This window comes from Mixophyes fleayi, chromosome 8 (genome assembly GCF_038048845.1).
Source record: "Mixophyes fleayi isolate aMixFle1 chromosome 8, aMixFle1.hap1, whole genome shotgun sequence".
Lineage (NCBI taxonomy): Eukaryota > Metazoa > Chordata > Amphibia > Anura > Limnodynastidae > Mixophyes > Mixophyes fleayi.
In genome coordinates this window covers 73,470,856-73,495,453 of record NC_134409.1, presented here as the reverse complement: position 1 = coordinate 73,495,453, position 24,598 = coordinate 73,470,856, and the positions used below count along the sequence as shown (strand labels likewise).

The following is a 24,598-nucleotide window of genomic DNA, read 5'->3' as shown; positions in this document are numbered from 1 at the left end:
TACGGAAGAGGTGAGTTTTCAGTGCACGTTTGAAGGAGCACAAAGTAGGAGAGAGACGGATGGAACGATGGAGGTCATTCCAGTGAAGGGGGGCTGCCCGGGAAAAGTCCTGGATTCTGGAGTGGGAAGAGGTGATGAGAGTGGAGGAGAGGCGGCGATCATTGGCTGAGCGCAGGGAGCGTGCAGGAGTGTGAATGGAGAAGAGGTTAGAGATGTAGGGGGCGGTAGAGTGGGAGAGAGCCTTGTAAGTGGTGGTGAGGAGCTTGAAGAGGATTCTATAGGGGAAGGGAAGCCAGTGTAAGGAGAGGCAGAGTGGGGAGGCCGAGGAGGAGCGGCGTGAGAGGAAGATGAGTCTAGCGGCCGCATTGAGTATAGAGCGGAGGGGGGAAAGATGGGAGTGGGGGAGACCAGTGAGGAGGAGGTTACAATAATCGAGGCGGGAGATGATGAGTGTGTGGATGATAGTTTTGGCGGCGTCCTGTGAGAGGAAGGGACGGGTATCACCCACATATGAATGGTCAAACTGAATGGACCAATCAATTGTTTAACAATATTTAACAGTATTTGAGGTGTTATAATTCTGGTTTACAGAATGACTTGCTGGATGTTTTGCATTGGACATACTTTGCTTGTAATAATTACTCTCACGTTTGTACTGATACTTTAACTTTCTATTGCATCTATAGAGTTCACGCAACGTCTTTCTCATTTTCTGTTATGTTACTGAGGTTGGACAGACTGCTCAATGTTTAAAACTGGCATGGAAAGATGTTCAATTATCCCTGGCACACAGACTGCAGATGTTTTAGAGGACCTCATTTAGAGTGGGATGCAATTTACACTAAAATCGTATCCAGTAATTTACACAGTATTGTGAGAGCCACGGATCTTTAGAATACTGTGCTAATTGCACAAACACACCCCTTTATATGACCTATGGGTCGGCGTGCAAGTGTATCATGCACAGTGCCCTGTAAAGCAGATAGTTAATAAAAAAAGTAGAAAAAAAACATATTGTTCTTCCCCCCCCCCCCCCCAAACAGCACAAGGATTGGTTATGCTGTTTGGAAGATGGTGCATAACTTTTTTTTACAATTTAATTTTTTTACTTGTTTTTTTCATACACCAAAGTCTCTTTCACCAGCTGAAAGCACTCACAAAAGATATGTCACCTAGAGACCTATCTGCGTTTGCATGCAAAGTGCATGAGCACGCCTTTACATTGCTTGGCTCGCCGACTACCTCCCCCGTTCCACCTCTCTAAGCGCAGAGCGGTGCAACGGGGAGATTTGTCTCAGTCGGATTGAAAACTGAGACGGATCTTTGGCCAAAAGTGCTTTTTGCGCTGAAGAGAAAAACTGCGTCCAACTCTAAATCAGGCTCAGAGTGTCTAATTTAATGTCAGGCATGCGTCCATTTGCATTGCGCATGCTCAGAAAGTAAACATTCACAGCTGCGGCCATTCAGAGCTGTGTTTTTTTTGGCACTTATAAATCCTTTCGCCTGAAAATGCATCGTGACAGGGGAGGGAAGGGCTGTTTTAAGGTAGGCAATGAACGTTAAGGGCATGATCGAGCAGTCGCGTATGGGTTCATTCTGGGACATAGTTGCAATTATGGCTTTTTTTATTTGTGCATGATCAGGGGCCTATGTATGTAGCAGATAATGATGATAATAAAAAACACCATAACTAGTGAACTGCTTGTAATTAGTATTTTGCGAACAATTCGCAGGCGCTTATTGAAATTTTAGACGTAGCTATTTGCAAAGGGATTTTTTTGTAAACATGTTGGGAAGTTTCTTCTCTATTAGCTAGGTTATTCAAGTTTAATTGATGCTTCATAGCAATTGCATTTGTAACATATAAATTAAAAAAGGTTTTTGTATTTCCCTGTTGGAACCTGTTTTCACTCAAGGTATTTCAAAAGGTTTTCTAAGCCATCCCCAGATTTGCTTGATAGTCAACCTGAATATTAAATTGAGAAGATATTAGATTCTAAGTATCGTAGGGATTCACTTCATTATCTTGATCATTGGAAGAAATATGAGTAGAGTTCCTTGGTTCCTTCTGTTGATATTCATGGTAAGAAGTTTAAAAGATCCTTTCACAAACAATTTCCAGAGAAACATCACTTTAAGGGTTCTTTGACCCCTCCTCTAAGATGAAATATTGTAATGATTGGTTAATGCAGACGCACTCAAACACAATTATTTTTCCCCCCGGTAACTGTTTGGTTGCCGTGGATGCCTCTAAGCAGCTGAGTGCACTGTGCAGTGCAATCATGTGATGGTACTGCAGCCAATCATTATGGGGTGTAGGGGTGCTTAGCTTGCTAGGAGCCATCTGTTTGGCTCCTTACACCTTGCAGAGAAGCTCCATGCTGCTGAACCCATTATAGGTGCAGCCATGCAGTGCTTGCGAAATGACTGCTGTAGTTTCTCTTGCTCTGGGTCTGGTTCTGATCTTGCTTTGGATTCTCTGACCACTGCTTTGGATTTTGACTGCTCTGGATTGTTGCCTGCCCTGAGATGTGCATTCAACTCTCACTACTTTTTGAATCTCTGCCTGCCACGATTTCTGCATTGGACTGAAACCATTTTTTTAACCACTGCTCACACAGAACCCTGTGTGTTGACTAATCCACTGGAGTCTGCCTTACTACAGTGCAGATATAGGACCATTCCCTTTTCTGGCCTGTGTAAGTACCTACATTTCTGGACCACTGTCTCTGAATAAGCCTCTACTACTATATGCCTAAGACCAGGGGGCAACCAAATACCAGCGATCCCTTTTTGCTCTAAGGGAAAGGTGGGTGCTAATGACAAAAACCATAGCTAGCTGAGTTCTAAAGGTCCATTTTGGGAATTTGACATCTGGTGCCACACTTCCCTAATCACTCATCACTCATTGCTAGTCACTTATCATATATCAGTCATCACTTCTACAAACATCAACCAGCTTATGTGATTCTGATGAATGATGATGTTTAAGTCTGAAGCATGATGATGTCCTATAATTTACACTGTACTGATGTTGCTGTTTTGCATTTGAATATAGATCTTTGAAATTGTAATGTTTAATTAATTTCACTATGTATGAAACTGCCTATGATGCTAAGTGTATATAACTACCCTGGCAAATGTTTGTACAACAACAGTATTGTGTAAAATGGTGCACAGACGTCTTATTGAGCTATGTTGGATGGGTGAGTGCTAGAACCTGTTTAAAAATGTGCACATCATATTAAGTATAGAGCAGAAAATACATGTCTGCTGTGTATGTATTTCAGGTGGTCATTAACATATTACATTTACCTACAATTTCACTATTTCAAAGGTTGCCTTTCCAATGACATTTGAAGAATCTGTGCAATGAACTAGACTTTTATAAATTGGAAATCTTGATCTTCCGTGGTATTGCAAACATTGCAAGAATTTTGCTATTTCTGAACTTTAGTCGAGATCTCAAGATCTTACTGCACCTCCTATAAAATAATCTAAATATCAGCATAGCCCATCACTGCAATTACCAGATTCTGGGTTATTGTCCTAGTACAATAAAAAAAAGCTTGAAGCTCTTCTTTCTTAAATATCTGGCCATTAGAATCTTGTAGAATTATCTCGGTACATTTTAAGAGAGTAATTGTAATTATATTATACTAAACGTTAAGTAAACTTCAGTAGCTGTTTTGGGAAAATAAAATTTATTACAGGTAAAATATTCCAAGACACACAAGTATACTATTTTCAAAATCAGGGTTAATATGAGTGGAAACTAATGTTAATAATTTAGACAGATTTCCCAGAATATGAGAATGTAGACCATACAAGACTTCTTTTCCCTTCTGCCTTTGTGGTTTGTTAGTCAATTTGTTACTTTTGGCCCTTTGTTCAGTCCTGCTGGTGGTTTTCATTAGAATCATTAATTTGTCCAAAAACAATAAACATAATTCAGAGAGAGAAAGTTTCTGTGCCATCATATGGGATAACATATTAGATGTCACCTTTTGTAGTAGCCAGAATTAAAAGAGTAACCCTGGGTTTTCATGATTTTTAAGCATATTATGAATTACCAAATCACCTGTATTTGTTGTGCTCTAAAAAATAATTTATATGTGCTTTTCAACTCAAATCTTCCATTATTCACCAGTCATATTTTCTTAACATCTACTATCTCTAGGACTAGTTTCTGTAGACATTCAAACTGAACAATATCCCCTTTAGAATAATATAACTAGCAGTCGGCATGATTTCTCTTGCTTTCTTATTGGCTATTTAAAACCAGTTGATGTATAACATGTTAATGATCTATTTATGATTGATTAGGTTGATTACAAATGTAGTCACCTACAAGTAGATTTGTTCTTTTATATGACAAGGATGATTTTGTAAATACAATTCTATCACTTTGTTTAAAGCTCAATAGTTAATTAAAAACCTCCTCTACTGATAAGCAAACAAAAGCCAACCTTTCACCTAATGAAAAATGATATTTGCAGGCTTTTGACCTGAGAATAACAAATAAATCATAATTAGCACAACTGACAAGCTAGGGGTATTATCGAGGTGGACCATGTTGAACACAGGAAAGAGATTTTAACCCAATTTTCTGATTCTTCCTGTTATAGGAGGATGCAGTATGACCCCACAGCCCTTTTTCAGAAAGAACTTAAGTCCTTATTTGACCTGGGTTGTGCAAATGGCTGGATTACCGAGGAGGAAGGAGATTTCCAATGGATAGAATATCTGGTAAGGCCAGTATACTTTTCCTAAACTTCACAAAACTCCACAATTCCCATGCCCACATGGAACATCCATTATTTTGCCAGGAATTCCTTAGAGGAAAATTATGCCCCAACCTATAACTAGTAGCATTTATTTATGTATTCAATATTATTTTCTTTCTATTGATAATATACCTTTATGTGTATTAACCTCAGCAAAAGACACTGTATTGTTTTCTTGGTTGAGATTAATATTCATAGACACCTATCAGAACCAGTTTATTAGAAGGATATTGAAAGCACTTTACAATGTCTTCTGCATTAAATATGTCTACTGGGCATTGGATTGCCCTTATTTTATGCCAAAAATATAGATCTAGAAACATGCTGTATATATTTTACTAAATAATCAATACTCTATAAAACATCCCTTTTTATCATTGTTTAGTGGTTAATGTATATAGTTTAGTAAAACATTTTCACTGTCCAAGCAACCAATTGGAAGCACAGATAGTACAGCCAGTCATAAAGAGGTCAATCTTGTCACGCAGAAATGAATACGGGACTTAATTTGATGAAAGATCCTTTTAGGTAAGACTACAGCACACTTATGCATTATATATATGTAAACCCCTGTCACTGTGTGTGGGGTGGGGTGCAAAGGTTACACAGTGCACCTCTTTCTCAAGTCCTTGCTAGCTGATGGGCATGAATGTTAATAGCCAGGGTGTCTCTGCACATGTTGGTGTTTCTTCGTAAGTAGTGGGACACAGGTGATGTCACTTTGTGGTGCAGTGTAATAAAACTCAGAATAATTTGGGCGTCAGACCATCTCTATGACAAACTGAACTCTTTATATACACTCCTCTTCCTCCAGCACAATAATCATAATGGTCGCAGCAATAAAGAATATATATACTAGAGATGGGTGGGGCCGGTTCCCCGAGATCCCAACCCGCCTGAACTTCACCTATCCGAGTACCGAGCTGAGCAGGCTCGGTACTATCCCGCCCATTCGGATTCGAAATCGAGTCAAAACGTCTTTCTGACGTCGTCGGATCTCAGAGCTCGGTTCTCGCGATATTTGAAATGTATAAATACCTGCCTCCACAGCAATCCATCGCCATTTGACAGAGGGAGAGAGCAGGGTTAGGTCACAGGCTGTATTAGAGCAGGGACATAGCAATTATTGTATACCTTATTCTTTCAATTATTATTGAAATTCTGCTAGCAATTGTTAGAGCAGGAAGAGAGGAGGATAGAGGAGGCATTTTTTTTTAATATCTTGCACTACAAGTGCTTTGGGGTGTCTCATATTCCCCAGTGTGAAACAATAATTTTTCTGGCTGCAAAAGTCATATCTAGCAGCACTATCTATTGAATATTTTGCACTACAAGTGCTTTGGGGTGTCTCATATTCTCCAGTGTGAAATAATAATTTTTCTGGCTGCAAAAAGTCATATCTAGCAGCACTATCTATTGAATATTTTGCACTACAGGTGCTTTGGGGTGTCCCATATTCCCCAGTGTGAAACAATATTTTTTCTGGCTGCAAAAAGTCTTATCTAGCAGCACTATATATTTAATATTTTGCACTACAAGTACTTTGGGCTCATTAAAATGAATTCAAAGCAGTCCACATATGAGCAGGATCAGCAAGCAGGTGCTGGCACCAGTCCTGATGGTAGTGTTCCCAGTACGTCATCTGGTAAAGCCTATGAAAAAGTACATAGTCTTTTTAAATCAGGGAAAAAAACACACCAATTTTTTTTTTACCGTGTTGAAGCAAAAAAGAACTGTAACTAAGGAAAAGTTAACTGCTGATAAAAAAAAATTGCCAACATGCCATTCTACACACGCAGTGGCAAAGAAAGAATGTGGCCTTCGCCTTTCTCTATTAGTGCCAGATCAAGAAATGTTACTGAGCCTTCTTCTTGTACGGTCACTCATGACCAAGCAAAACCAAGTAATTTGAATTCCAAAAGTGGTGCACAGCTACTGTTACGTGTGAAAGCCGAGCTGCAAGAAAACAGTAAGGCAGTAGAGGAAAATATATGCTCAGAATCAGAAATGACACCAATCCCTGTGGAGAGTCCATCCACCAGTGGTATGTGTAATCGTGAGCATTCTGAAAGTGTACCCATAAAGAAGGGCCCTTTCAGCATTTCTGCTGATGTCTGCCTGAGCAGCCCGAGTGTATGGATGCGCAGCAGCTCTTTCTCTCTATTTTTTTTTTTTTTGAAGGGGGAGGTTCCCCCCCTTAATAATCCTGCGTTTGCCCCTGTCATCAGCGCCCTCGTTGACTACCCAAATCTCCCCCTCATCCTCTTCTAATTCCAAAGTGTCATCCTCACTTGCTGTTTCACCGGCTTCACTGTGGTTCTTCTCCTTATGGGATCCCCCACTCTTGCTTAAGTGACAGTAGTGATTGTCTCTAGGCAGTAGCCGCCACTCACTCGCTCCTGGGCAATCCTGGAACACCCACATCCACTGTCCAAGGTCCACAGCTTTCACATCAGCTCTGCTGGTCCTGTTTCTATCTCTGTCTCTCCCTGTGTCTCTCCCCTTGCTGACAACCTTCCTTCTTCTCACTCAGGGGCATAATTAACAAATAATGATAGTGCACTATCATGCACTTACCGTTAAAAACACATCCCTCTGTGTGTCCCGCATATTTAAGAAGGGTGCATCGCAACAAATGCTAGTTTTTGAAAAAAGTATTTTGAAAAACTAGCTTTTGTTGATATACTGTTAGACTGGTCAATGCTACTTCTTTGGAAATTGCTAATTTTGTTTCTGTATAGACTTATATATATATATATATATATATATATATATATATTATTATTATTATCCTTTATTTGTTAGGCGCCACAAGAGTGCCGCAGCGCCGTACAGGGCACAAACAGTAGACTAAACAAGGTGAAACATTACACACAGTAAACAAAAAATACCAAAACTTCAGAGACTCCAGGCAGGCTAATGCAGTAAAGACGGAACAGAAGAACAGGTATGGAGAACAAAGGGAAGAGGGCCCTGCTCAAATGAGCTTACATCCTGAGGGAGGGTAGACAGAACTCAGGCACACAGGGAGCAAGTTGAAGAAGTGGGGAGAGAACAGGGGGGCTGGGAGGAGAGAGGGGTAGAACAGGCGGAGAAGATGAGATGAGGGGGTTAGGTGGAAGGTTGGTGGGCTTTTAGGAACAGGTAAGTTTTGAGTGCCTTCTTGAAGGAGGACAGATTGGGAGAGAGACGAATGGAGCGAGGGAGGCCATTCCAGTGAAGGGGGGCAGCAAGGGGGAAGTCTTGGATTCTGGAGTGGGAAGAGGTGATCAGAGTGGAGGAGAGGCGACGGTCATTGGCCGAGCGCAGGGAGCGGGCAGGGGTGTGAATAGAGAGGAGGTTGGAGATATAGGGAGCAGTAGACTGGGAAAGAGCCTTGAAAGTGACGGTCAGGAGTTTGAAAAGAATTCTGTAAGGAATGGGGAGCCAGTGTAGGGCAAGGTAGAGAGGGGAGGCGGATGAGGAGCGGCGAGAAAGGATGATGAGCCTTGCAGCCGCATTGAGTATAGAGGGGGGCGAGATGGGAATGGGGAAGGCCGGTAAGAAGGAGGTTGCAATAAACAAGGCGGGAGATGATGAGTGCGTGGATGATAGTTTTGGTGGCATCTTGGGAGAGGAAGGGCCGGATGCGGGCAATGTTGCGTAGCTGGTAGCGACAGGCTTGGGCAAGGGATTGGATGTGGGGGGCGAAGGAGAGAGAGGAGTCGAGGGTGACACCCAGGCAGCGGAGTTGGGTGACAAAGGAGATGGTGGTATTGTTAACAGTGATAGAGAGGATGTGGTGGGAGGGGAGTCTAGGGGGAGGAAAGACAATGAGTTCAGTTTTGGAGATGTTAATTTTGAGGAAGCACGAGGACATCCAGGAGGAAATGGCAGAGAGGCAGTCAGATACACGCGAGAGGAGGGCGGAGGAGAGATCGGGCGAGGAGATGTAGAGTTGGATGTCGTCAGCGTAAAGGTGATACTGAAGACCGAGTATATATATCTCCCAGACATTCTGGTAGAGTAGGCAACTATGGTTAGGATGTTTGCTGCATTTTTGTGCTTACAAAGTGGTTTGTAGAGGGTTGGACAGGGTGAAAGAGGCAATGTATATTGAAATAGCTGTGATTTTACTGCACAAATCTTAAGTGTTTCAATCTGAATGCAAGTGGGCAAGGTGCAGTATCAGTGATATCTGAACTAGTTAATGGACAAAAAACAGTGTGCTGTTTGACTGTAAGCAAAGGAATTATATAGCACCCCCCAAAAAAAATATTTGTGGCGTTTAAAATCCAAATTGTTTAATTCTGAAACCAATTGTGTGAGGGCAGTATCAGGGACATGTAAACTATTTAGGACAAGAATCAGGATGCCGCTTGAATTTGAGCAGAGCACCCTTTTTTGCTTTTAAAATCCCAAGTGTTTAAATCTGAAATCAGTTGCGTGAAGGGCAGTATCATTGACATCTGAACAATTTATTGGACAAAAACAGTGAGCAGTACACCCCCCCCCCCCAAATATTGTTTTGGGTTTTAAAATCCCATGGTTCAAATCTGAATTCAGTTGTGTGAAGGGCAGTAACACATCTGCTGCTAATGAAGACAATAAACCTCCCCAGTAGGCTGTCATGGTCATAATGTCTTTTGTTTGACCGGTATCGCTTGTCCACATATCCGTAGTTGAGTGGAGAGATGGTACAATGGCATTTTCTAGGGACTTTTTGTTTAGCCTCCCAGTATAGCTGAGGAATTGCTGTTTGGGATAAATGGAATTGTGATGGAATTTGGTAGCGTGGACACATGATCTCAACTAATTGACTAAAACCTGATGGCAATTGGATGCACATCCAATGCTAACATAGCTGTCATGGCTTTAGTGATCCGCTGTGCATAAGGATGCTGGCTGTCATACTTACAAATGCCTGCTTCATAGACAATTGTTGTTTAAAACTATGCTTACTGTTCTGATGCCCCTTCTGTATAGAAGTCTTATCCCCCAGCAGCAGCCAGTACTGGCCAAGGATGCCTCTTGGGAATAATGGATTACTTTATGGGAGTCAGTTTACATTTGAAAATTTAATGCTGGACAATGTACTAATAATGAATAGGTTGATGATGAAAGTGTTGACTGTGAAGATTGCATGGGGTGTCTATCCATTCCGCTGCTAGTTGATGCTGGACTGCTTGTTACTATATAGATGTTGCACCTTTTTATAAAATACTTGAATGAACTTCAAATAATGTAACAGGGAGATTGTAAGCTTGCGCGCACGGCCTTCTTACCTCTCTGTCTATGTTACCCATTATTGTTTTATTACTGTGTTTGTTCCCAGTCGGAAATCTCTATAAAATTTACTGTTGTTATATAAATAAATGAATATTGTGAAGATACCATGTTTTCTGGCTCAATTCTACCCACTTCACTCAGGCTGGCCACCCACGGGTGCCTTCCTATGCCTGGGAAGCCTACCCAGTACCTTCTTAGCTTTTTATTAGTCACTCAGGTAAATGCAGTTAGAAAAGTACAACAGTACATTTATTGTAATGAAAACAATCACTAGAATATTATGTACACACAGTAAATAAATGCCAGGCAGGTTCACCACATCATCTGTCCCTTACCCCCTAGCTTAAGGAGTTGCTTAAGTCTCTCCTTGCTAAACATAGGTGAGACCTGGACTAGGGGGTTGGAGAGAGGAGTCGAGATGAGCTGTACTTCCACAGAAACTCCTCTGTTAGATTGTAGACCAAATGTCTGGAGTAGTCTTGTGAGAACAATGCATTACCCTTAGATTGTACGCTCCTCTGAGCAGGGCCATCTCTCCTCCTGTTTCCACCACTTCTAACTCTGCTCTCCAGCTACTTAGCCCTCCTCCTCGAGGGTCCTCCACCCCACGTCCACTCTCGCTCCCTCCTCCCCCCTGGGGGTCTCCCTGTCTTCCGCGCCCTCCTTCTTGGGCCCCGTCATTTGCAGATCCTCCCTCCCCCTTCCCCGCCCTCTCTAGCTGTGCATTGAGCTTACTGAGTTGCTGTGTTTACTGTACTGTGCTGTCTCCCATTGTATTGTAATTTTGTTTGTCTCTGTACGGCGCTGCGGATGCCTTGTGGCGCCTTATAAATAAATATTAATAATAATAATACAATTAGCCTTCCTCCAACTTCAAAGATAGGGTAGCAGTCAGCCCATCCTATGGCACAGGGTCTCCAGCTGTTCCATGCTTCCTGTAAAGAAAGGAGGGGGGAGAATGAATGCAGCTCCAGCCCGCTCACCTGTATCCTGGATACCACCTGAGCTTTACCCATAACTCACTTGGCTTCAATTTGAGAACAATGCATAACAGCATCACTAAATTAACAACCAACACTTTTTTAAAATGGGTAACAATAAAGAAGTCTCTTATCTAGGCATGGCTACAATGTCCACTTATCCACATGTAATTAGGCACTGCAGTTGTACTCTGTTCAGGGAACAAAAGCAAGAGCTATAAAAAGTACATGCTATAATCCACATTTTGTGAGAAATGAGGGACAGGATGGTTACAGTGTTATCAAACTCGTTTCGTCACAATGATAATGATGATGATAATGATGACGAGAGGAGGTGCCTATTTCTACTCATTGTGGCATTACAAAGGCTACAGATGCCTTGACAAATGTTATTTGGGTTGGGATAAAAATATTTCCACATGTTAAATGTCGATTTTTGTTTTTTTTTGCCCAGGAATGATCATAAACATATCATGGGCATGTGGTGGTACCACTGGTGATTGACCTACTTTGTCACATCCATCATTCTCCTCATTATCTTGTTTAAAAACAACACATTGCAACATTTTCAGATCCACATCCTGTTGCAAATTAGCAAGTTGCATCCTCAATTTCTCTGTCTAAATCATTTTACATTATTATTACTACTCATCCTCACGGTCAACGGCTAGGCATTAATTTGGTTGACATTCAGAAAGTCACATGTGTCGTGAACATAGAGAGCTTGCAGTTATTTATAAGGGATAATTCATAACTGCAGTGTAAATAGGTTGTATCAAATGAATCCATTGATAAGTTAGTGTGACATGGTTCTCTTAGAAGCTGTTAGATCAAGGGGTTTTGTGTATGTTAAACCACCCAGAGGGGGCTGGTAGATAAGAGTAGCACCTTATACCATTTATGGCAGGACGCAAATGTGAAAGCCTTTGAGGATATCTTTTGCAAGACAATGAAATCTAACACATGTTTGGGAGGCCCCAGACATGCCGACTGCAGAGACGGGGTTGTATGGTAATGACAGATTCAAGCTGAATAAGGTCACAGGAAGGGGGGGCTGTGGGCCCTGTAGCTTGGTTTTAAAACTGTACTGAAAATGTAACTCCTGGTTCACTCTGAGGGAGTCAATTCAATTTTGAAGAGCTCCCAGCAACAGAACCTTGATTATAAGTGAGGTATCAATTCTGTGTTTTATCCTTTTTATTTTATAAGAAACAATTGCACTATATTTGTCTGTCTTTTATTATCTTTTTATCTTAAGCATTGTGGATGTATTTTCCATATTAAATTACACTTAATAAGTTCAAGTCTCTGTGTTCTTACGAATTCACGAGACAGTTTGGTCCAGACGCTACCTAATTGAAACTGTGCAAACCTTGTGGCTTATGTGAACTCTGATTAAAGTAAATTGTGCTAGATTAATGCTAGGGAAAACCGAAGGCTTCCTAAATAAGAGTGTCAGCTCTTGTCTGAAAAACCTTGGTGGTGGTAATTAGTATCACAAAGCTAGTGTGTGGCATATATAGGGAAGGATTTAATCATTTTAGACAGACCAGGTGGTTGTTGTTTGGTTAACCCTGTGTCACATAAGCGTCATGCAGACTCAGGTGAGTGCTGTTCGTGACAACATGGTTGACAATTCAAACAATCTATTAATAGATTGACATTTTGAATGTAGACAGTAATTATATGGTTAGTGATATTTTTGTTAAGATAATAATATTGTCTACATTTCAACTGTCGACTTAATAGTACTCTTGATGTCATTATTGTCGACTTCCCTGTCTATGACATCAACCATATAAATGTTGATTATGTAACTGTCAAAGATATGTAACACACCCTTTCCAAATGGTTGTGTCAGTATTTGAATCCAGGGCTTCTGCTTCTGTGGACTGCTGCTCTGCTGACTGAGCTATTCTGTCTTCTGGACAGCTCTTTGCCTTTATTGTGTTCTAGCTCAGTTTCACTGATCCCCTGATGTTCAAGCTTGTTCTAGCTCCTCCCCTTGACTTCCTATAAAAGCCTGGCCTGTTCCTGTCTTCCTTTCCAGATTATTGTGCTTCTGCCAGTGATCTAGTTCCTGTTCCATTCTGCCGTCAGTTATCTACTGCTCGTGTACCAACCTTGGATTGTCCTCAGTTATGCCTAGCCTGCACCCTTTGCCTTGTTGTCTTACTGTGTACCGAACCCTGATACTGTTGTTATATAATCCTCTTGTGGCCTGTCTTCCTTCATGCTACTGTCTTCTATTCATTCTCCAGAACTTAAGAAAATAATCTGGCCCTAAAATGGAGTCCGCGGGAGGAATGTTGCTAAATATTCTGAAGAACCAAATAAAAGAATTGCAAGAGTTTGCCTGCATTTCTCAGAAAGATCAGATATCTAGAAACCCTTGCAAAGACTCAGCATCAACAAATAGCAAAATTTCAGGATGATTTAAAAAATAATGATGCTGCTGCTGCAAAAATTCACATCCACTGTTGCCTGCAAAATTCACTGGTGATCGTCTTTAATATAGAGGCTTCCTATTTCAGTGCAGCATTTATTTTCAGATACAACCTACACAGTTTAATAATGATAAAATGAAGATCTTCTTCATAATTAATCTTCTGACCAGGGAAGCCCTGGCCTGGGTTTCTCTTTATGTTGAGCAAGACAGCATTATCCTGCAAGATCCTGGGGTAAATATATCAAGCTGCAATTTTGCGTTTCCAGTGATTTTCTCGGGTGAGTTTAAATTCGCTGATGTATTAAATGGCGATTTTATGTACAATCGCCAAAAAAGTGTTTCCTTCAAAATCGCCATTCTCAAAATCTCTACAGATTGCAGACCCGACGTTTTACCACTCTAGCTGTACAAATCGCCAAATGTATGAAGCTGCGATTTTGCAAACTCGTTCAAGTTTGAAAAAAAAATCGCCAGAATCAACCAGCTGCTTTCTAAAGGCGAGATTAGCAAACACATCACTGTTACACTGCTGGGAGGAGGCACAATAAAACATGTTTTTTGTTGTAGAGGGGCAAAATGATTATTAATTTTCTTACGGTTGACAATATATTTTAAGAATAAATTAGTGAGCCAAATGTAATTAATTATTATATACATAAAATATATTTGTTTTATTTATTATATTATAGTGGCTTACTTTTTCATCACCAGTGGGGCAATAATTATATTTGTATGATGTGGCAACACTTAATATTTTCAGATGGGGTCACCATTTAAAGTACATACTTGAGGCACTACAACACGCTGCATTTTATAGGTGTGATTATTATTATTGTTATCTTCAATTTATAAGGAGCCACAAAGGGTCTGCAGCGTCGTACATAACATACCAAAAACAGTGAGCCATGACATAACATGATACAGAAAGAACAAAAATGAACAAAAATATATACACAGACACAGGTAACACGGTAATGCAAATCAAATTATTACTGAGATATGAGTGAAAATGATGCTAGAAATCAGCGACAAGTAGGCCGAAGCTTAAGAAAATAGGGCTAGGGAAACAGGCCAAGAGGTACAGAGGGTGATAGAATAATAAAAATGAGCACACAAGGAAAGAGGGCCCTGCTCCTGAGAGCTTACATCCTAAAGGAAAGGGGAGACACAAATAGGGTGGTACTAACTGGGGGAGAGAGTTAGGAGGAGGACTGATAGACTTGAATAAAGAAATGAGTCTTAAGGGCATGCTTGAAGCCTTTGAGAGTAGATGCTAACCTGATGGAACATGGAAGATCGTTCCACAGCTGGGGAGCAGCCCGGGCAAAGTCCTGGAGACGGGAGTGAGAAGAGGTGATCAGTGAAGCAGTGAGGTGGCGGTAGGATGCAGAGCAGAGGGGGTGGCTAGGAGTGTAGGTATAGATGAGACTGGAGGTGTAGGGAGGGGAGGATTGATTAAGAGCTTTAAAGATGAGGGTGAGAAGTTTAAATTTAAATCTGTAGGCCATGGGGAGCCAATGTAGTGACTGTTGGAGGGAGACAGCAGAGATAGAGTGGCAGGAGAGAAAAATGAGGCGGGCAGCAGCATTGAGGATATACTTAAGAGGATCAAGGAGATAATCAGGTAGACCACAGAGAAGGAGTTTACAGTAGTCATGGCGAGAGTTTACAAGCAAGTGAACAAGGGTTTACATAGCTTCCGTGGTAGGAAAGGGGCGAATTTTGGATATATTCCGAAGGTGGAAGTAGCAGGATTTTGAGAAGGACATAATGTGAGGCTTGAAGGAGAGGGAGAAATCAAGGCTGACCCCAAGGCATCGGACTTGAGGGACAGAAACGAGGGTAGTGTTGTTAACAGAAATAGAAAGGGGGGGAGGTGGGAGAGTCCTGGAAGGGGGAAAGACGATAAGTTCAGTCTTGGAAATATTGAGTTTAAGAAAGCATTGGGGCATCCAAGATGAGATGACTGACAGACAGCCGGAGACACGAGACAGAAGGGAAGGGGAGAGGTCAGGGGATGAAAGATAGATTAGCAAACACATCAGCCATTGGTCTATGCAGGCTAATGAGGACTATAAAAAGGGACCCAAATGCCCATTACTATGAGAGGGGTCAAATATGGTGTTGGTAGGAAAAGTCTTGTTGGGTGTATTGGAGCAACACATGATTTTGGAGTCAGCACTGAGAGGCAGAGAGAAACATTCACAGTACCAGGCTCCTCTTAGGTTGACCAGGCCACGTGAGTTTATTTTATTTTTTGGGTGTGTTTATGTTGTGTTGCAATCATCTACAACATGTATTTATGTTTAATTGTAGGTGTTTCTGGATATGGGTGTCAATCCTGGTTTATGACTCCTCTGTCATAGAGGGGTAATAGAACTTACCTTTGGCCTTTAGAAGTCCACATTCTTGTGCCTTGATACATCTGGTGGTGTGCTTCTCTATGCCCCAGGTAAGGTGGCTGATATGGCATTGTAAAGCTGTGTGCTGCATAATTTGGCCCTAAACCAAAGTATTCCCCTAACACCAGCAATATACAGTAACCAAGTAGGTGAGCTCATTCTAGCAGTCGGTGTTCATAATACAGGGGGGCATGTTATAAAAAGAAGCATCCAGACTTATTTTTCAGGTGATAATGATTTTTAAGTAAGTGTAATTGTATAATGTATATATAATAACAATAATAATAATAATAATAATGTATATGTAATATTGTTTCGAAATTACCAGTAACCTTTTTTTCTTTTTAACCTATTCTTGTAGAAACAACATCATTATCAACATTATAAACACAGGGCTAATTGTGATAAACCAATAACCTAATTTTAAGGGAATGTGTATGTTTTTTTTAAATAACCATTTATGCAACATTCGATGAAAAAATAATATCATCATTTTCCCCAGATTAATCATGTAAACATCTTAAGGACAATCAGCTTTGTTCACTGTACATAAAGAAATTATTTATTTTCTAACTAAATAGGAAACAAAATAAAGAACACAATCTGTACAATGTCAGTTGTCTGTTGTGCATGAAGAACAAAAAGGCACTTTGCCATAAATGCAAACCTAAAAAACTTATTTTTTTTTCTCTTGGCTGTGGGCTCAGGAGAATTGGCCCAGCTGGTGGATGCCCGTCAGCCACCCCTGATCCTCCCACTGCTACGAATAGGAGTACCGGGCAATGATGGGGTTGGGGTAGTGCTTACCGTGCTGCCAACTGTAGATGATGGCACTGGTAGCTGTGCCAATAATTGCCCACTTACTGATAACAAATTGCTTAGTCTAGTGTTCAACTGAATAAGGCTGTTATCAATTATTTCCAATGAAGTGGACATTCGTTGAGTGTCCTGAATATTCCGCAGACATTGGAATCCTTTGGTCAGCTGTCACTGAATCCCTCTCAGGGAGTCCTGGTTGAATTGCACCAAAATCTCCTGTACCCTGCTAAACTGCTGAATTGATTCAGCCAAATTTGGGAGTGGTGCAGGTTGAGTTTGGGTGGGTGTTGAAGTTGGTGGGCTGGATGTGGGTGCAGTCCTCACAGAATCCTCAACTTTATTGAATGATCAAACGGTCTCTAAAGTGATATCCTCCTCACATTGCACATCTGTTGTCTCCTCATTGGCCTCCATTGCACCTTGTGATGTTCCTTAGAAAAAGGAAATAAAAAACATTAATAACCATTATCAGGACTAAAGCAGTTACAGATGTTTATCATTACAGTCACATGCTTTTTACCAATTTTTTCTCCCCCATTACAACATAGGTGGATTTACTTTCTAAGGAGTCATTATCCTCCATCGTTGCGATTGCTGGCTCTGGTGGTGTCTGCTTTTGAGCAGAGGCTGTGTGGACAAAAGTTTGAAATGTTTGATATTAATATATTTGTCAAGTACAAAAAACATTACCAACAAAAAAATCTTTTAGATAGACTTCTATTTGCAATGTGCAGAAAAATCAAACATTTACATGCTGCAGGATTACTGTTTGTACATACAGGATAAACATTTGCATCATTATATAGTACTCACCAGCCTTAGATTGAGACACAGGTCTGTTGGTGTCTTATACATTAATTCCCTCAAAGAGCTCAATTGGGATGAGCTGCTTAAACTTCTCCTCATATGACATGTAGGTCATCACCAGAGAGGGCCCACCACCAGTCCCTGCAGCTGCTCGCCTCCACTCTGCTATTTTCTCTTTCACTCTCCTATTGATGTCAGTCTTTGTCAGAGATTATTTTGTGGCATTTTGCTATTGTTCTCTTAATGGGGCCCAACACATTCACAGCATCACATTATTGTGACCACAGCTGCTTTTTTTCTACCAAAAGTGGTCTTGGCAGCTAGACTGCCCAAATGTGTACACTGGGACTAAATTGTGTATGAGGGCACAATTCTCAGCAAAACTAAACCACACATTATGCCCAGACTTAATTTTGTTTACAGAAGGGTCTGCCTCTTCCTCCTGCTCCTCCTCACCACCTAGCTCCTCTCTCTCCTCCTCCCCACTGTCCCTAGCCTCCTCACCTCTGCTTTCTCTTGACATCCTAGACAGACAAACATACAGGGGGAATACGAAACAACAAACAAATACTCTCACAAACCAAGGACAGGGGAAATACAGTAAACACCAAAACACAACATTCACCCAAAAAAAAAAATTATACTAAACACATAGACAATAAGACAAACAAGGGCAGCTAAACAATATAAGACTGAAACCCCCCTCCCCACAAAACTCACTTTCCACACTCCTTAACACAAACTAAACTTTCTTTTACACTGTCACCTGCTCTCTCTATGCTCCTGAAACCACTATCAACTCAAATATGGAAGTAGCCAGCTTTTTATAATATTAGTGAGGTGAAAATCACACGCGTTTTGTATGTAAGACTTGCAACCAATCAGAAATGTGTATTGGTTTGAAAATGGCGATTTTCAGATAAACACGGCAAGTTTAAATTGCCGGAAATCGCAAGAGCTTAACAGCAATTTGGTATTTCAGACTAAATATTGCTACTTAATACATATGTCGATTTGGTTATCTTTCGCGTTTTGCGACGATTTTAAATTACTGGGGAAAAAAATCGCAGCTTGATACATTTACCCCCTGGGGGTATATTTACTAAACTGCGGGTTTGAAAAAGTGGAGATGTTGCCTATAGCAACCAATCAGATTCTGGCTGTCATTTTGTAGATGTACTAAATAAATGCCAGCTAGAATCTGGTTGCTATAGGGAACATCTCCACTTTTTCAAACCCGCAGTTTAGTAAATATACCTCCTGCACTGTTTTACCTCTGCTGTAGCTCAAGTTTTTTATGATCCTAATTGATGTGCCACCGCTGAAGCTAAACTCCATTGACTGCGACTAGTCAAACGCTCTGTGGCTGACTATACTGCTGAATTCTGATGCTTGATTGCACACACCACATGGAATGATTCTGTCCAAAAAAGCCAGTTCCGTCATGGTCTTTCTGAGCAAGTAAAAGATAAACTGGCCAGAGCGGACACCCCTGATGAACTGGACACATTTATCCAACTATGATGCTGTCTTGAATGCTGTCCTAATGTCTCACTCAAACCAATGCAAATTGATGTCATTAGGAAATTACTTAGCTTTAATGAGAAACAGAAATGTTTTTATGAGAATCTTTGTTTATATTGTGGCTGTCAAGGACATTATGCATTCAGTAGCCCAAATAAGATTTGTCAAACTATTGCTATGACAGACTTTAAGCAAATGGATTCCAAGGAGTCTAGTCAATTAAATTCCATCTCCAAATCACTAAATCCCTTGGCTCGTGGAAAAGAAGAGCCTATGCCTCAATAATCCCATTTTGTACTCCCAATAATGCTTTCTTCTGGGTCTCTTCTAGTTGGAAGTTTGGCCATGCTTGACTCTGGTGCTGGTGGCAATTTTATGGATACCACCTTTGCACAGGAAAACCCTATTGAGTCAAGGAGTAAACAAGCTCTTGTGAATTTGGAGACTGTAGATGGATCCCCTTTGTCTTCTGGGCCAGTAATTCATGAAACCATTAAGCTCTAAATGACTGTAGAACCAGGGCATCTTGAAGCTAGAAGCTTTCATCTGATTGCTATATCTAAATTACTCATAATTTTGGGAATCCCTTGGGTGAACTCACCTCTAAACTCTCTTCTAAAGATTTCTAATAGCCTCCGCAATAGAGTGAATTTTGGGATGTTTGTGATAAAAAAAGAATGCAGATATATTAACTCCCCATCACCCTTATGACTGTCCCATTGCCCTCTAGACAGGCCCGATGGACTTTAATCTTCTATCATTTTAATTTCATAATTTCTTTCTGACCCAGATCCAGATATAGCAAAGCAGATGCCCTCTTTAGAATATTTTCTGAGCCTCATCTAGAAGAAAACTCTGGAAAAACTATTCTACCTGAGCTCAATTTCTGTTTCTATGGATTTAATCTCTCATTTTAAGAATGGTTACGACACTGATCTTTTTCTCAGAAATCGCTCTACAAATGTTAATGTTCCATTTTATAAGGTCTTCTGGACTCAACTTCATCGCCTTTATATACCTGAGTCAGTACAAGTAGAAGTATTGAAATTAGTCCAGGATTCAAACCTTGTGGACATTTAGGAGCATATAAGATCAAGAATTGTTCGCCTGTTCCTTCTGGTGGCCAAATTTTAAAAGAGATGTTAAAAGATATGTTTCATCATGCCTGACTTGTGCCCGAAACAAGACTCCATGCATCTCAGCACTGGGTTTATTCTAATATCTTCATATTCCATCTTGTCCCTGAAGCACTACTCTTACTAAAATGGCTAATTTTAACTCTGTTAAAAGAGTACCCACTGCTGAACAGACTGCAGAACTTATAATTCAAGAAATATTCAGGCTTCATGGCATCCCCGATGATATAGTTTCTTATTTAGGTGTTCAGTACACTTCAGGTGTACTCAGTTCACTTCTAAGCTTTGAAAGAATTTTTGGACTGTCCTAGGGGTAAATGTTAATCTTCTTCTATTTTCCAGACACAGTCTAATGGACAAACTGAAAGCACTAATCAGATGCTTTGCACAATATTTACAATTACTCATTACTTACCTTTAAGACGATTGAATGGATTTTCTACTCACTGCTGAGTTTTCTTACAATAAATCTGAACACAGTACAATTTCACAGAGTCCCTTCTTTGCCAACTTTAGATTCCATTCAATGCTCATTCCGAAGCTTCCAGTTTCCAAACCAGCTCCAATTGGGATTGATAGAATCCCAATTTTACAAGAAGCTCAAAAGAGACTTATTGAAAATTTGGGAGAAGCTCAGGAACATTGCAAACAATCTGTAGACAGACACCATGGAGCTGTACCCAATTTTCAGATTGTAGAAAAAGTTTGGCTATCCACTAAAAACCTCAAGCAATGGATACCTTCACCGAAATTGGGTCAAAAATGTATTGGACCATATAAGATCCTGTCCCAAATTAACCAAGTTGCTTTATACTTAGAATTTCCACTGACTATGAAAATACATCCGTTATTCCATGTTTAATTGCATAATCCATCTCATGACAACCCCCTCTCCTGATTGGATTTTGGTCCCACAACTGCCAGTCATTGTGGAAAGAGAAGAAGAATTTATTGTTGAAAAGATCCTGAACTCCAGAATTCACAGAAATAAATTACTATATTTGCTGAAATGGAGGTGATTTGGTCTGGAAGAAAATTCTTGGGAGCCTGCAGAAAATGTTCATGCCTCTAGATTAACCATACTGCATCACTTTAGACATCTTAACAAGCCTGCTTCTAAAATGTCCAGAGGACGTACTGTCAGGATTTGAAGCCAGGGCTTCTACGGCCTGCTGCTCTGTTGACTGAGCTATTCTGGCTACTGGACAGCTCATTGCCTTTACTGTGTTCTAGCTCAGTTTCACTGATCTCCTGATGTGTCAGTATGTTTTAGCTCCTCCCCTTGACTTCCTATAAAAGCCTGACCTGTTCCTGTCTTCCTTTTCAGATTACTGTGATGCTGCCAGTGATCTAGTCCTTGTTGCTGCATTCTGCCTCCAGTTTTCTACTACTCGTGTACTGACCTTTGTATTGTCCTCAACTATGCCTCTTCCTGTACCCTTTGCCTTATTGCCTTACTGTGTACCAAACTCGGCTACTGTTGACCATTCTTTATTATATGGTCCTCTTGTGGCCTGCCTTCCTTCTTGCCTCTGGACTCCTATTCAGTCTCCGGACCATTACCAGAAATGATACAAGAGCTGATGTTTTCATTTAGATTGACAAAAGTTGGATTTGGAGAGCCCTTTATTACAGTTCCTTCCCACGTGACCATTTTTACTTGCAGAGGTTGAACAACTATTACTACTGACAGTGCTAGTACTTGGATGCTCCTGGTCTATAGACTGATAGATGATTGACAACAAGAGTAAAATTACTTGAAGTTTGATCTACTTGTATTTGCCACTAAACCATGTGAATGCCCAATGAGAAAGAGAAAAGAAGGACTGTTACCTTGCAATGTAGACAATGCGCAACAAAATTATTAAAATAAATACAATTGGTTTGTTAAATAAAATGTTTTGTTTTATTTGGGTTGTGCTGTCAAACACAGCGCCTTGTCTTTTGGTCACTTACTATTACATATGTGATACTGACCATCACACAATTGCCTTTACAGTCAAACACTAGCATTATAAAATAAAGAAAGGCATGTGAGGTCTTTGCAGGAGAAGCTGTCTGTGGCCTATAAAAATTTAGTGCATTTTCACATTCAACGACCGCATGTACATCATTGCAGCAGCTATTAAAAAAATGACTTGCAATACCACCAACTGAAGCAAGAAGGTATGCGGTTGACGGCTGGACATTTATTTTGTCGACATTCAGAAAGTTGACAACATTTGGTTGACAATTCAAGTGTTGACAGTATTAGGATGACACTGTAGATTCAAATTGTCTACCTAATAATTCTGTCAATGTCATTATTGTCAACTTTCCAACCCTGTCTTTATTATGGTGTTAATCATATAAATGTCAATGCACTGTCAAACATATATATCACACCCAGCAAGAGGTAGTAACGAGGTGGAAATCCACACTTTACCTGCTTCAGAAATTTATCATACCATTTCAGTTGTGGGGTGGGCCTACCCTGGGATATATTCTTCCTAAAATGACCATGTTATCAGCCAGTGGTCTGATTTTTTTGAAGGTGCTCTTTACTTTATTAAACTGCCATCCTGTGCCACTGTTCTGTCAGCTCTGTCAGCCAGCGTGCTGCAACCTTTGACCGAAATTGGTGGAAATTCTGACAGTTGTGAGGAGATCATTAGAAAATAGACTGTAAATGAATGTTAATGCTATAAATTCTAATGTAGGATGAAATCATATTATTTACCAGTTTTTCACAATTTTTATGAAATCTAGATCCAATACCAAAACACATGAGAATTTTTGGCCAAAACCAAAAGACGAAGATGATTTTAGAACCAAAACAAAACACAGGGCTCTGCATACATCTCTATTATTAATTAAATTTGACTTTGTACCCTACACAGGTGAACAGTTGAATGCAGAACAGAAGAAAAAGAGAAAACAAAGGAGGAACAGGACTACATTTAACAGCAGCCAGCTACAAGCCCTTGAGAGAGTTTTTGAGAGGACACATTACCCAGATGCATTTGTACGAGAGGATCTTGCACGCAGAGTTAATCTCACTGAAGCTCGAGTCCAGGTAATCCCTATAACATTTGTTTATATAATTTTGAGAAAGATTATAAAAATAGCAATACATGTAAACACATTGTGCCTGATTCATCTTCCGACGTCCATTTGCATAATGATTCTGCAGTCCACATGCCCAGAAACGGACTTTACGTAAATGAAAGCAATTGCATTTAATTCATATTCGAACGCAAATGAAATTTACAACTGTCTACGACTAGAGGGTGTGCGGGGGTTACAGGGGAGGGAAGGGGCGGAATAACGTAGGCCATACACACAGTAAGATCGTTCTCCCTCGCAGATGCGGCCGGGTCAAGTCCTGCTTGCTTTCAGCCATATATTTTGCACCCACTAGAGGTCAGGTGTAAATGCCAAATGATACAGATGACTGTGCTGGTATAGACTTTTAATTAAAAAATACAAGTATGCGTGGCAGTAGCAATCACATAATAACTGTGTGTAAGTAAGATATACTATAAAAATGCATTTTATGTACAGTATCCTATTTATGTAAATAATATAAAATATATATAAATTTGAACATAATTTTTTTTTCATATAAATGATTATACTGTTAAAGGTTGTTATTTGTGAACTTGTATTGTACATATGCATTTGTGCATACTGTCTGTTCTGTGTATCTACATACAGCAAATACTGCTTAGGCAGAACGTACCTCCACCTAGATTCAAATTGAGTGTATCTTGATATACTTTATTGACAATTACATTAAGTTTATGCAAAAAGTCAATATTTGCAGTGTTGACCCTTCTTTTTGAAGACCTCTGCAATTTGCCCTGGCATACTGTCAATCATCTTCTGGGTCACATACTGACTGATGGACGGCCATTCTTGCCTAACCAGTGCTTGGAGTTTGTCAGAATTTGTGGGTTTTTGTTTGTCCACCTGTCTCTTGAGGATTGACCACAAGTTTTCAATGGGATTAGGGTCTGGGGAGTTTCCTGACCATGGACCCAAAATGTCGATATTTTGATCCCCGAACCAATTAGTTATCACTTTTGCCTTATGGCAAGGTGCGCCATCATGCTGGAAAAGGAATTGTTTGTCACCAAACTGCTCTTAGATGGTTGGGAGACGTTGCTCTTGGAGGATATTTTGGTACCATTCTTTATTTATGGCAGTGTTCTTAGGCAAAATTGTAAGTGAGCCCACTCCCTTGGCTCAAACGCAGCCCTACACATGAGTGGTCTCAGGATGCTTTACTGTTGGCATGACACAGGACTGATCGTAGCGCTCACCTTTCCTTTGTGGGCAAACATTTTCCAGATGCCCCAAACAATCCGAAAGGGGATTCATCAGAGAAAATGACTTTACCCCAGTCCTCAGTAGTCCAATTCCTGTACCTTTTGCAGAATATCAG

The 24,598-nt window shown here is 40.4% G+C and overlaps 1 protein-coding gene across 2 annotated transcripts in view; it reads left to right on the top strand.

The window, feature by feature from the left end:
• The window catches only part of PRRX1 (paired related homeobox 1), a 136,636-nt gene that overhangs the window by 70,045 nt on the left and 41,993 nt on the right, over nucleotides 1-24,598 (top strand). For both annotated transcript variants that reach the window (XM_075184085.1, XM_075184084.1), the window contains exon 2: nucleotides 23,052-23,227. In XM_075184085.1, the coding sequence (XP_075040186.1) occupies nucleotides 23,052-23,227 (176 nt within the window). The remainder of the gene's footprint in view (nucleotides 1-23,051; nucleotides 23,228-24,598) is intronic.